The sequence below is a fragment of the Lepisma saccharinum genome, chromosome 1, assembly GCF_977018435.1.
Source record: "Lepisma saccharinum chromosome 1, izLepSacc3.1, whole genome shotgun sequence".
NCBI classification, from domain to species: domain Eukaryota; kingdom Metazoa; phylum Arthropoda; class Insecta; order Zygentoma; family Lepismatidae; genus Lepisma; species Lepisma saccharinum.
In genome coordinates, this window is record NC_139229.1 from 206910940 (window position 1) to 206925124 (window position 14185).

The following is a 14185-nucleotide window of genomic DNA, read 5'->3' on the forward strand; positions in this document are numbered from 1 at the left end:
CCTTTGCAATCATTAAATACACATTTCATAATTCTTATTTTATTTTAAAAGTGCCTTCTCTATTGCAACATGCCTCTTTTATGCATATTATCTGTAAATCATCATAATCAGTATTCTAACATGAATTACATTTAATCCACGGTTCATGGCCTCCGCTTAACGTTTCAAGAAACTTAACGTATACCCTCTGAAAATTTTAGGACTACAGCACTGACTAGGAGTTTTGGTTTGTTTCCCTCCTCACAACAGTTGAATTGATGAAGCTCTGGTATTTACATGTGGCACAGGCTTGTATCTAGAAATACATTTTGGGAGATCTGACCAAGTGTCTCAATAATAATAATAATAATTTAAAACATTAATTAAATATGTAAATTAATTAATATTGTATTGTTATTCTTACATGAATAGGTAAAAAGATGGTAAAAGAATAGATATATATATATATGTAACATCCAGTGGCATGCCCACTGGTGAGGGTTATAACCCATTGGCCCAGAATGTCAAATGCAAGAATAGATGGCAAAATGAGGGATGACTACTAAAAAGCACACTTAACCCCCTCCTTTCGAAAATCCTGGGCATGCCACTGGTAACATCATGTATTCATTATCTAGCTTATGTGTAGTTAAGATCGCCAAAAATTTGTATAAAACAACCAAATTCATTGCCTTCCAATAAGTTCAGTGGAAATAAATTACCATCAATTATGTAACAAATGTCAAACAATTATATTTTGATTATTTTATTTTAGTACTTGGTAAGTCTTTTGGTGGAGTGGGTCCAGACCCCACACCCTCCTGCTCCAAATACATCCTTGATGTGGTAGTAAAGAATAAGCTCAAAATCAGTGCATACAAACTACAAAAACATGTATGCATGAGAGAACTTCAGTACAAATACCTAAAAGGCATCCATTAGATGTCTCCTGGATATTTGTAAGTGCTGTACGGGTAGTTGAGTCTGGGACTTTCTCAAACTTTTTTCTAAAAAAAGAGCACTGATTCCCCTTATGGTGCATTCTCTAATGATGCTGGACAAAGCATGATTTATATGTATCTTTATTACAAATAAGTTGTTTCCTTTTCTTTACAGAGGAACCCCTTCTGCAGCGCCATCTTCACCTCATACTCTTCCTCGCCCAAACAAACCCAAGCCTCAGGTAAGGCTTAGTTAATTATATTTTGCATTATTATTGAAATAAATTTCTCATGTCATAATGAAATAAAAAATGAAACTGAAGATATACTCCTGATGATTGGATATGCACTAATAACAGTAGCCCGTGGCTTGACAGCCCTGGAAGGACCTTGGCCTATCTCCCGACTGCCAGTCTCCCTCCCACAATCCTACCTAGAGTTGTGGAGATCTTAAACCGGTAATGGGGTGACATTGGGTCAGCACATCGAACCCTCAGCCGTTATAGAGATTTCCATAACCGGATTATGCTCCTCACTTCTAGCTCCCCAATTTCTTCACGATGGTGGGTTGCCACCGATCCTATACACAGGCTGAAAACCCAGAGACTGAACCCAGGCAGATTTGAACACATGCTGTCCCGTAGTCGGAGTATATGCACTAATATCTAATAAAAAAAAATTCTACTTCCAAATAGAAAGCAAACCAACTGTCTTCTCTGTAATGTATGCATTGCATATTTAAAAGAAACAGCATGAAAAATCTATGGAGGATTTCTAACAGCATTAACAAATTATCTTAATTATTCAATTGAATCAAGATCATATCAATGTATCAGTTTCGCTTACAATATTTATATTCATATATGAGTAAGGATACCAGACATTCTCCTTTCTCCAAACATGTTCTACATTTTATTCTTATGTCAGGAACCTGGAGAAAAAAATAAAAGTAAATAACTAAATTAAAAAAAACATAAGTACCTACATTTTGAACATTATATGATTTCAATAAGAAATATGTTGTTCAGTTGGAGAAACAGCAAAGCCTGAGGAATTTTTTTAGAAAATTTTAAAAAAAGTTGGCTTCTTGGAGAAGTATACCTTAATACAAATGCAATGGTGTTATCTCTATGTACATAAAAATGGATGTATGAGTGTATGTATGTGTGTAGATATGTTTGTTCCGGCATAACTCTCGAACGCCTGGAGCGATTTCAACCAAACTTGGAACACATATCACTTGCAATCTCAAAAGAAATACTGTGGGGGTAAGACATCCCTGGCACCCCTAGGGGTGGGGGTGGGAAGGGGTGACATGTAAAAATAATCGAAAACGACCGATATTAGTGTGGAATCCATAGTTTTCGGGGTCGCTAAGATGAATAGTGACTCTCTCAATGCCGTTCAACTCCAAGACACCCCTAGGGGTGGGAGTGGGAAGGGGGTGACATGTAAAAATAATCGAAAACGACAGATATTAGTGTGGAATCAATAGTGTTCGGGGTCGATAAGATGAATAGTGACATTCCCAATGCCGTTCAATTCCAAGACACCCCTGGCATCCCTGGGGGTAGGGGTGGGAAGGGGGTGACATGTAAAACGACCAATATTAGTGTGGATTCCATAGTTTTTGGGGTTGTTAAGATGAATAGTGACACTCCCAATGCCGTTCAATTCCAAGACATCCCTGCCCTGACACTGAAGGGGGTGACATGTAAAACGATCGATATTAGTGTGGATTCCATAGTTTTCAGGGTCGCTAAGATGAATAGTGACACTCCCAATGCCGTTCAACTCCAAAACACCCCTGGCACTCCTAGGGAGTGGGGGTGGGAAAAGGGTGGCATGTAAAATGACCGATATTAATGTGAAATCCATAGTTTTCGGGGTCGCTAAGATGAATAGTGACACTCCCAATGCCGTTCAACTCCAAGACACCCCTGGCACCCCTAGTGGTGGGGTGGGAAGGGGGCGACATGTAAAACGACCGATATTAGTTTGGAATCAATAATTTTTGGGGTCGCTATGATGAATAGTGACACTCTCAATGCCGTTCAATTTATTTATTCTTGCTCTTGGAGGTGGAACTAAAAATGTTGTCCATAAACTGTTGTTAAATTTATGTTATAGTGAATTTGTAAAAGATATTACTTTATAATTTGTATGCTGTACTTACACTTTTAAATACCTGTAAATAAAATTAGTTACATTTTACAGAATTCATTAAACATCCGGGCAATGCCAGGTAATCAGCTAGTTGATTATAAGATTGGGAAAGATGTTCTCAAAATTTCATTTAAAATCATAATTTCCCACTGGAAATGTGTAAACTTTACATTATTTGCAAACACATTTCCTAATAATATCTATTATTTACTGTAAAAGTTATTGTGCCCTACATTTTGGAACAGCATATCCTACTTTTTGCTACATCTGGTAATCTAGAAAATTGTAGCTGTTCATTTAACCCCAAAATCCACATAATACTAGCGCAGACTGAATGAAAATTACACATTTTGCAAAATTAACAAGATATTTGGATTTGATTGCTTGAATTGATGATTAAATCAAACTGGTAATTATATTACTTAAACCACAGTGATATCATATCAGCCTAGGCATAAATAAAACTCACTAGTATGTGTTCATTGATTGCAATGATTAATTTTCTCTTCTAGACTCCAGCTATTACTGACACTAGGCCACTGACTCCCATCCTAGCAACCACTGCACCACAGGTGGATCAGGGACTTCTACTTCCCAGTGATCAACCAGTTTCAGCAACTGTTACAAATGGGGGACTATCAGAAGATGATATAGCTGAAACATTGCTGCCACAAGCTGAAATCATAGCACAACAAGCTATAGGGTAATTGTGATTTTTAATTTTTCCTGTAATGAAGTAGGAGAAATTAATTCTAACATAATTCCATGTTCTCAGGGATTGTAACAATAAATTCAAATGTGTCTTATATAGTAGAGGAAATATATGGTTTCACCTGAAAATAATTGCAGCACAAATGTTTTTTGTGCCAGATTGTGCGGAATGGTATAGTAAATAGTATATATAAAATCCACCATCCAAATGTTTGGGGAAAATCCGCCATCTTGGAAAATGGCGGCCAAAATTTAACTTAAAAATTAAAAAAAAAAATAATATCTCGAAAAAGGTGCATTGTACACAAAAAGTGAAGATAACCAAAATGAAAGAACAGAAAATTTGCTAAATTATGTTTTTTGTTTGATAGAGCTATCATAAATCTTAATTGAATTAGAAAGAGTCAAATATTTTCCTTAATTTTTAGAATTAGCGTAAAAGTTGGTTTCTGACACAAAAAACAGTAAATATGTAAGAAACTATGTAATTTACGTCCTAAAGTCACTGAACCAAATTCATAGCTTATGATTTCCTCTAGACATTGGTTTTTGTTTGTGCCTTTAGTCAGGGCTAGTTTAGTGCAGAGTCATGTGTTTCCCTAAATTTACGTGTTCCATTTTCTACGATATTGGTTGATTGATTTGATTTTTTTACTTCACTTTTGTGCAACTTTTGGCTAATTTGCAAAGATAGGAATGAGTGATGAGATGATGAAATTGATGAATGAACATCACAAACATCCAAGCCGAGGCCTGGATTCGAATCAGAGACCCCTGGCATCGTAGCGTGATTATGATATTGGTTAGAACATCATACATTGTTTTATGCAGTTTCGTTCACGTGGCGTTTGTTACTTACATGTTGTTTTTGTTGTTTAAAAATGTATGCACACAGTGGCGGTGATTAGGTGTCTTAACTGTGCAGGAAGGGAGAGAGGGCAAGGATAGTTTACTTTCTATTGACTGCAATCAGAGAGAATCGTATTGAAAATGGAATTCGGGCAGATAATTTTGGGTCAAATCTACTGGTAGACAAGGTTTAGCATTAAGAGACCATAGTACGGGAACAAAAGGTGTGTATATGTGGGGAGGACTACTCCCCATGTCCCCCATCCCTAATCGCCACTACTGTCAATACATTGAACTAATATGATATGGTAAAATAGGGTTGGTTCTAAACCGGTCACTTTGCCTTAGAGTAATTGCAGAACTTTTCGTAGATACCTGGTGCTAACATGTTAAATTGCATCATTTCCTCTACATACAGACATGCACTTGTAGCACAGGTGTTGCCCCTGATGCAGTAAAAGAACATTTGCGTAACTGATTGAAGATTTAAACCCCACTTCCCAATACACTCAGCTTTAATGAAATTCCGACAAATATCGAACATCCTAATGTATTGCAGCCACATAGCAGCAGTATCCTGTTATCTTTCAGGGTTGAACCAAATGTAGATAAGGATTTTTTAACACCTCAGAGCTTGAACTTACATTAGAGTCTATTTCTGAATTGAGCTGGCCAACGATTTATTGAACATATCTCAGAAATGTGTTCATTTGCAATGCACTATGCTTCTTCAAGTACCGTGAAGAGTGCTGCATAAACTATAAAATATCAATTGCCCACAGACATTAAATACTCAAAACTGACATGTTATCTACTCAAGGAAAGGAATTTGACAAATTAAAACAAAGAATGAATGCATGAATTTCTCATCTAGTACCACGTTGTTATAATTTTGAGCAATATACATTTACAAACTCTCTCCAATAGTAGTAGTTTTGGTTAGTTAGAAGTAGCAGGATAAATTCAACACCAAAATCAGACAAGTGTCACCTTCCCACTGTTGCCTACAAGACATTCTCCCAGCAGGCTACAAGTCCACATGTCTAACCACAGGGTTACTGTTGTCTTACGATGTTCAACATCATAGTTTGCTTGGCAAACCATTAACCCAAAACACTTGTTAAGTCTTCCTATCTTTGTCACAGGAAATTCAATAATTACATGAATCTATTCAAATCTTGCAAGCCTTCCCATCTCAATTTATTTGAAGTTGGCAACATTGAAACATGACCCTATGAATACTAGTAAAGGAATTTCAGTTGTGCTGTACACAGTTCTTCACAAACACGCAATCTTCCTGTTAAAGAGGAGGTTAAAAAAAAAATAAAAAAATCACAGTATATGTTGCTTCTGTGTAGGTACAACAGACTACAATCTGGTGTTGGCTCTAGAATGCCTTTCTTATTACCTTTTTTCAGAGTAAACTTCAAAAAGTTTGAACCAAAATACGAGTTCCTTCAACATTCAGCAGTGTTTCGCATGTTACACAATTTACCAGAAGAAGAACCTCCACGTCCAGGTAGCCTCTCCGAGCGGCTGGACACAGTGGAGCAAGAACAGAAGCAGAGAATAGTTCAAAGGCAACAGGATCAGGAACAGAAAATTTTCAGACAACAGGAACAGCAGCAGCTGCTGCTTCAACAAAAGCAAGCACAGGAACAGCAGCAACTGCAACAGCAACAGCAAGAAGAGCTGCGTTTACACCAGGAACAATTGCAACAGCAGCGGCAGCAGCAACAACAACAACAGCAACAGAAGCAACAAAGACAACAGCAAAAGAAGCAGAAGAAGGAGATTACACAATCACAGAAGAAGGAGCTTACACAATCACAGAAGGTAAGTGAAGAAAAGTAGTTTTGATTTATATATATTACTTTTCTAAGTGGAACAAATAAAGTAGTGTAAAGCACCGAATATTTCTTTCCTCTGCAGATTTTCCACTCATTTTTTCAACTTTTCCAGCTATTTTCAAACAAACATGCTAGCACAGACTTCAGTTGTTTTTTTTAGCTTACTTTTGTACACATATTGTATTAAATTAGGGCACAATCACATTTAGTTTGGTGTTATTTTCCAAGTTTTTAAATATTTTTATGAAATTCCATGAATTTTACAAGTTTTCCACATCAGTGGGAACCCTGCTATCAGTTTTACTCCCCCCTCTGGATTCCCAGGCACATATAAGATGGGTCACACCACTAGAGAAACATTAACCAAACTTTAAACTCCAGGGGGATCCAGATTTTACATTTTACCTTTTCCCGATTCCAATTGCCAGGATAGAAGTTGGCTAATGTTTTAAGAAGCGAGGCCAAATTTGAACAAATAGGATACTAATCTGTGACTTTGTAGTTAGTATGAAAAAGAGAGATGAAATAGTGTATGAATGATATGTGGTGTTGCGGATATTAAGGGTGAACTCGGCATTTTTTAAAATGATTATTGTTGTATCATACACATTGAAAACAGTAGGACCCCATGCAATGCCTGACAGGAGTCTACCTTGCCTTTAATAGTCTGAAATTTGCTTTAGAATAGAATAATGCACAAGCTTTAGAATAGGAAAGAAATTTGGAAAACTGCCGATTCCTGCAATTTGTATTTTACGAGTTTGTCCCTAATATCCGCAATGCCTCAACTGCCCATAAAAAAAAATTGGTTTTAAAAATGTCTAATGGAACATTTAAAATAATATGTGTTTCATTATGTTTTACTCAAGTGCTTGTTTTCAATTTTACACCATTATACATTCTCCCGCTTTGTAATTTCTCTGTATAACTGAAATTCTGCCATATACATTGAACAAAGTTTCATATATGCTCTCTTTTATCTCCAGGCCAATGCTATCTACCGCCTGCAGAAATTTGTGAAGCGACCCATCACAGCCCCACGAATCAAACCAGGAGAGGAGGATGAGTACACAGGCCCCTCCTTCCCTGCAGGCATTGCTTACAGACCTGCATACCCATTGACACCTGCAGCTCCTTTTGTAATACCACAACCTCCACCTCCACCACCATCTCCTCCCCCATCCCCTGTAGACGAGGAGGTCATCGAACCTCCTCCACCCGAGCCTCTGCCACTCCCAGCAGCAGTCCCAGAAACACCAGGTGTAATAAAACCCATTGGAAAGCCAGCGGCATTCAGTGTTTATCGCCCAACGGAATGGAAGAAACGAACTCCAACTTCGGTGAAATCTCAGCCAATGCAACAGAAACCGCAGCCACTGCCGATGCCACTGCCAAAGGCAGTTCCTCAGCCGAAGCCACAGTCGCCTGCTCCTCAACCAAAGCCGGCTCCACAGCGGCAAAAGCCACCAGCAGTTCCACCGCAACCAAAAGTCATACCTCAGCCAAAGCCTCAAGCACCACCTCCTCCTAAGCCACAAATGCCTGCACGGCAACCTCAAAGGAGATTGAGTGAACTCTACAATGAGGAGACCATAGCGGAAACTATGATCTCCAATGCAGAAGTGATTAAAGGAAGCGTAATGGGGTAAGAAAAAATCATTAAACAATATATTGTTTGATCATGGCACAATGGATACAGAAAACAATTATTCATGAATTGTTTTCATAGGAAGATACGAAAATGAATACAAGTTATTATTTTACAATACTTTTAAAAAAATAAAGTAACTGTTACTCTGATGATATATAATCAAGGTTTTTCTTTTATCTAAAAGTAATGGGAAACTTGAAAGAAGTGCCAACATGCTAACTAAATCTTATCTACATATTGTATTCATGGAATTCTGTGAACTTTTCAAGTTCTAGCACAAGCAAATATGCAATCAATAGTATCCCTAACTCATTATTTACTTTGCATACTTTCCAACACATCAAATATAGGTAAGTAAAGAGTAGATACTGAATTAGCAGTTTTATTCATATTTGGGAAATGAGAGATGCAGTAGTAAATACAGAGGAACTATAGCTCTTGTCCAGTCCTACGGTGGGTGCTATACTTGCTGTAAAGGAAAGTGAGGAGCAGGGAAGTGACCAATCCAGCGTGACAAAAAATGCAGCAGCCTGTAGAATGAGGTGCACGTAGTACTTCCTCCTGCCAAGTGGCATCTCTTGGCACCACTGTTGTTGTCTGGTTGGTCTGTGGCATATTCCCTGCTCCCCACTTCCCTTGCCTGCATGTAGAGCACCTGCCATAATAGTAGACAAGAGTTCTCACTTTTCCCGTGAAACTGCTTTCTTCATAGTTTTATCAAGCATGCCATGCTTGTGATGCTTGATCACAGGGGACAATGGAAATGATTTTTTTTTTTTGTGGGGGGCAAACATTGATGGCCAAGTGTACCTGCAGGGGACAATTAGCCAATTACCACCCACAACTTCAAATTTTATGCAAAAATACTTTTCGCAAAATTTTCCTGCTCGCTTCGTTCGCAATATCTGCTTTTCTTAGGCTTATTAAGTTCAGAACTGTAGCTAGAGGGTAGCAGGAGTTGACCCTGGGCACTGAACAATCAAGATGAAAAAAAAGATTGATTGATTTGTGGTTGTTTAAGTCCACTTTAAGCACAGAAGGGCTAATCGAGACTGGATCTACAGTTTAAAGTGGGATCCGAACCACTGTGCTTCCACTGGGTATTGAACCTGGGACCCCTTGATCACAAGGCGACGATGTTACCACTACACCATCGGGGAGGCACAAAAGCTGTAAAAGAGAGAATGCATTGGCATCCCATGAAATTATTTGCACCCTATTAAATCAATATTGATTTCAGCCTGCAAAAACTTGGATCCAAAAATTTTCTTGCACACTTCACTCGCAATATATCATTGTTCTCTGTAATGCATTATAAATTACCAGACAGAGAAATAACACTTGTCTTAATTGATTTTGTTTTAAATGCATGAATAATTGTTTTGAAGAAAGGGAGCGTGCACATTTGAGACAATTTATGTAATTTTTGCTGCTGGTTTACTGTGAGATGGATGAATTGGTTGTGTAATGTATTTAAATAATATAAAAAGGTAAAAAAAGGTAAAGTGTTCCCCTGTGCATAGCACCACGCCATGAAGGCGTATAGGGGGTGTGGGGGTAACACCCCACACTTTCTTGATCCGGTCGTGAGTGGGGGTGATGTGATCAGCATCACGCCCCTGACCGCCTTTACCCCCCAGGGTTTCCCCCAGGTACCCATGTTATTCGACGCTGGGTAGGCGCCGGGGCCGCTTCCATCGTTAGAAAAGTTCCCGGATTTGAACCGGCCGGGGATCGAACCCGGGACCTTGAGCATGGTAGTCAGACGCGTTACCGACTGAGCCACCGCGGCCACATTTAAATAATATATGTTGTATATAATATGTATTAAAGAAACTTTGAATACCTACACAATTTAGTGTTCACGTCGCTCCATGTTGCATATATGTGAAACATATATCGATGAAAGTTATAAATGTTAATGTAAAAAAGAATTATATTTGGGATGCATTTATCAAGTATTTTATGTCTTTCAAAAATGGTTTGTGTGCTTGTTTTCCATTATTAATGTAAAATTGAACGTACTGAAAAAATAATTCAAATTGTTTGTTCGAACACAAATGCTTTAGCACCAACTTCTACCCCCTTTTTGCAAGGGTAATAACATATTTGAGACTAACACTACTACTACTATTACTAATAATAATAATAATGTTGGTCCCGGGTTCGAATCAATTTCATCATATCATCACTCATCCCCATCTTCGCAAATTAGCCAAAACTGGCACAATAAGGGAAGTAAAATAAAGCAAATCAATAATAATAATAACAATGTTATAATAATAACATTATTATTATTATTAGTACGTTTATCCTGGTACTTGGCCCCCAGATAAAAATTTGTGGTTGCACCTCTGATGCCAAGCAACAGTGCAACAAGTTGCAAAGAGGATGGGCAGTGGCCACTAAAATTAAGAGAACTATGAAAAAAAACAAGAAAAAAAAAAGTTTCGCGGAGAAAGTGAATACTAAGTATCTCTGTATTTATCTAGCAGTTTTAAATGAAAACTTGACTGTTAATAAGCATCTTATTTACGTAGATTAATTCGTATTTTCAATAAATTAATCAAAAATACAAAACTTTTGTACTTACCTGTAGCGAGTATCTATTATTTCAAACGACATTTCGGGAACAACTGTTCCCTTCTTCAGGTTCTTTTTCTCGGCTATCAGAAATATTTCATAGCCACGTCAATAATCTCGAACGTCAGGAAAAAAGGAAACGGTACAGTTTAGGTGAAAGCAGAATTTGGAAAATTTCGCTAAAACCTTGACTATCCCCATATTCCCTTGTTTGTTTAAAACCATGCTGTAAAAACTTCTCGATTTAAAAACCTATATACAATTAAAACGTTAAAAAGACACCTGCTTGTTCACTTCCCCGTGCTGACTGTCAACCCCAAACCGCGAGGAATAAACCAACAGTCAGCCCGGGGAAGTGAACAAGCAGGTGTCTTTTTAACGTTTTAATTGTATATAGGTTTTTAAATCGAGACGTTTTAACAGCTTGGTTTTAAACAAACGAGGGAACATGGGGTAGTAAAGGTTTTAGAGAAATTTTCCAAATTCTGTCTTCACCTAAACTGTACAGTTTCCTTTTTTATTTACTTTAAAAATAACACATGCCACAATTTAAATTAGAAAGGAAATTTTAGTTTGAAAAGCTACTCACTTTACAGAATTCCAATATATTCAGGTTGAATGGCAACCTTGGTGCATAGTTGTGAGCACTCTGGACACATGACAACACAATTAAGTATAATGTTGTAACAATTCTTTACTTCTTCCAGTGTGAACTTCAAGAGATTCGAGAAGGGTTATGACCACCTCCAGAATTCAGCTGTGTACAGACTGATCCATGGATTGGATGAGGAACCAGCACCAAAGATAGCAAGACTGCCAGAAAAGGTTGACACTTCTGAGCACTACCAAACAGTGTGCTTTAACAAGCTCTTACAGTACGTGCGCTTCTACTAAAGCCTTATTCACACAATAATTGCATTGATAAATGGCTCTTTAAGTTTAAAAAAAAATATGAAAAAACAAGTGTTGATTGGATATATAATTAGGATGCTCATAACAAAAAATGTTATATGAAAACTCTTAGAAACACCGTTGATTGTCCAAGCCACGTGTGATATTTAACCATGAAAGAACTTTAATAAACTTTCATAAATATTCCACATTTGCAATTTTAGAATACTCTTTTAAAAAAATGAAGAAAGGAAGTAGGGTTGTAGATAAGAACTCAGTAACATGTATGAATATTAAAACTTGATCACTCAGTTATTATAATTCCAGAGGCTTGTGAATAAAATATAGGGTGATCCTTATAGAACCAGCCTGACAAAATGAACTGTAATATGAAATATATCATACAGATATTAACATAATTTATACATGACGTACTTTGGATAGTGTGCCATTGATTGTTCAGAGCATGTGTTGAAAGTGTCCACCGTTTTCAAGCAGGCACGCCTGCACCCGCGTTTGGATATTCATCATGACTCGCCACAGTGTTTCTCCAGTGATGTTCCTGATTTCAGCCGAAATGTTATCCTTTAAAGCTTGTACCGTAAGTGGTTTGTTTGCATACACCCTGTCCTTCAGTAAACCCCAGAAGAAAAAAATCCGACACTGTAAACATGTTCGTACGTGCACCACTGTGTCCTTTAACCTTGCAGCATAAGTGCTGCCACCTGTCAGATCATACACACACAATTCGACTCAGTACAGCCCACGGATTATTGTCGTAATTGTGAGCTGTTACATGCATCACCTACAGCATTATTAGCAAATTCATCAGGTCAGTTCTATAAGAATCACACTATATTACATCAAAAGGGACTATGATATTCAACCACTTTCAACAATTCAGAAACTGGCTTCTTGTAATATATAGGGCCTGGCAGTAAGAATATGGCACAACTGAGTGCTAGTAAGAACCTGATTGGCCAGCTTCATAAACCAGTGCATTATGTAGTCGACTTTTGATCTCACCCAGGTTGAAGTCCCAGTCTGGACATGGATGTTCTTGTTCCTTCATCAATTTCATGTAATTATCACACATCCTCATGGTCATGATTAGCCAAAAGTGACAGAAAAGTGACGTAAACTAAAACAATAACAAGAGTTTGATCGAATGTTAAGAAAAAGTGGAAGTTAGGAAGAGAAAAAAAAGTTTCCTCTTCTTTTGTTGAATTGCTGTTTTAAGTCCACTTTATGCAGATAAGCTAATTGGGACTAGACCTACAGTTTAAAGTGGGATCTGAACAACTATGTACCTTCACCGGTTATTCATTACCATTATGCCATCAGGGAGGCTTTCCTCCTCTTTTGTAAGCACTGCAAGCCAATTTGTTTTTATCAAGTGATGACACCTGGCTGCATATGTTGAAATATAACCAAGTGGCTACAAATGTTTCTAGAAGTGCTTTTAAGTGTTACTGAGTTGGCATTACTTTCCAATAAGTGAGTAATGAATCAAGTATTCTGATGCTAAAATTTTACAAATTACAGATTTAAGTATTATTAAAGAGCCATTTGTTATAAATAGTGCTTAACATAAAGCTTCAATGTGTTTTCTATTTAAATAATACTACACAGTTTCAAACTACTTGTGCTCTGCTTGCTATAACAGAATTATCTATAACTGGGAATAAGTATATAAATATATATATATAACTGAAATTAAAAATGGTAACAATTAAATCTCCCGAATATAGGCAGCTGTTGTTAAAAAGGTTCACCGAAATAACATAAACATATGACAAAAGAAAGGACATTGTTTCACTGCAGGATACTATTGTGTTTCATAAACATGCAGAAGAAAGAGTATGTAGTGTTCATTTATTTTAAGTAAGAGTCTCTGAATCTGCTAAGAGCTTTCATCTGGTAGGGATGGAAGTTTATCTTTTTGTTAGCATACTTCTAGTCGTAAGAATGGAAGAACAGAAAAAAAGATGGCTAAGCTCACTCTATTGCAAGAAATTTGCAAATCCTACTACAGTTTTTAAGCATTCATTCATCTCAGAACTGCAGCAGCTGCACAATGAAACAGGGATGATAGTTGTTGTGCCATGAAAAAATATGCAAGTGAGAAAAACATGTGATACTGTCTCATCGCTTTCAACTATGTTGTACAGTCATAACCATGATGTGTAGAACAACTAACAGTTGGGCTGAAAAGTTCGTAGGTTCGTAGTTTTTTGACAAAATTCGATTTTATTATTCAATATAGTTGCCTTCGAGGGCGATACAACGATTATAGCGGTCATACAATTTTTCGATGCCATTTTTATAGTACGATTTCTCTTTAGCCTCAAAATAGGCCTCAGTTTCGGCGATTACATCTTCATCAGTGCTAAATTTCTTTCCAGCGAGCATTCTTTTAAGGTCTGCAAACAGGAAAAAGTCACTGGGGGCCAGATCTGGAGAATATGGTGGATGGGGAAGCAATTCGTAATCTAATTCATATAATTTTGCCATCGTTTTCATTGATTTGTGACACGGTGCATTGTCTTGATGAAACAGCACTT

The 14185-nt window shown here is 37.3% G+C and overlaps 1 protein-coding gene across 2 annotated transcripts in view; it reads left to right on the plus strand.

The window, feature by feature from the left end:
• LOC145978461 (uncharacterized) overlaps positions 1-14185 on the plus strand; it is a 63281-nt gene that overhangs the window by 33664 nt on the left and 15432 nt on the right. Inside the window, exons 3-7 of one of the 2 annotated variants that reach the window (XM_083111111.1) lie at positions 1096-1162; positions 3599-3789; positions 6065-6482; positions 7483-8141; positions 11438-11605. In XM_083111111.1, the coding sequence (XP_082967237.1) occupies positions 1096-1162; positions 3599-3789; positions 6065-6482; positions 7483-8141; positions 11438-11605 (1503 nt within the window). The remainder of the gene's footprint in view (positions 1-1095; positions 1163-3598; positions 3790-6064; positions 6483-7482; positions 8142-11437; positions 11606-14185) is intronic. The other variant, XM_083111112.1, reaches the window with a different exon arrangement.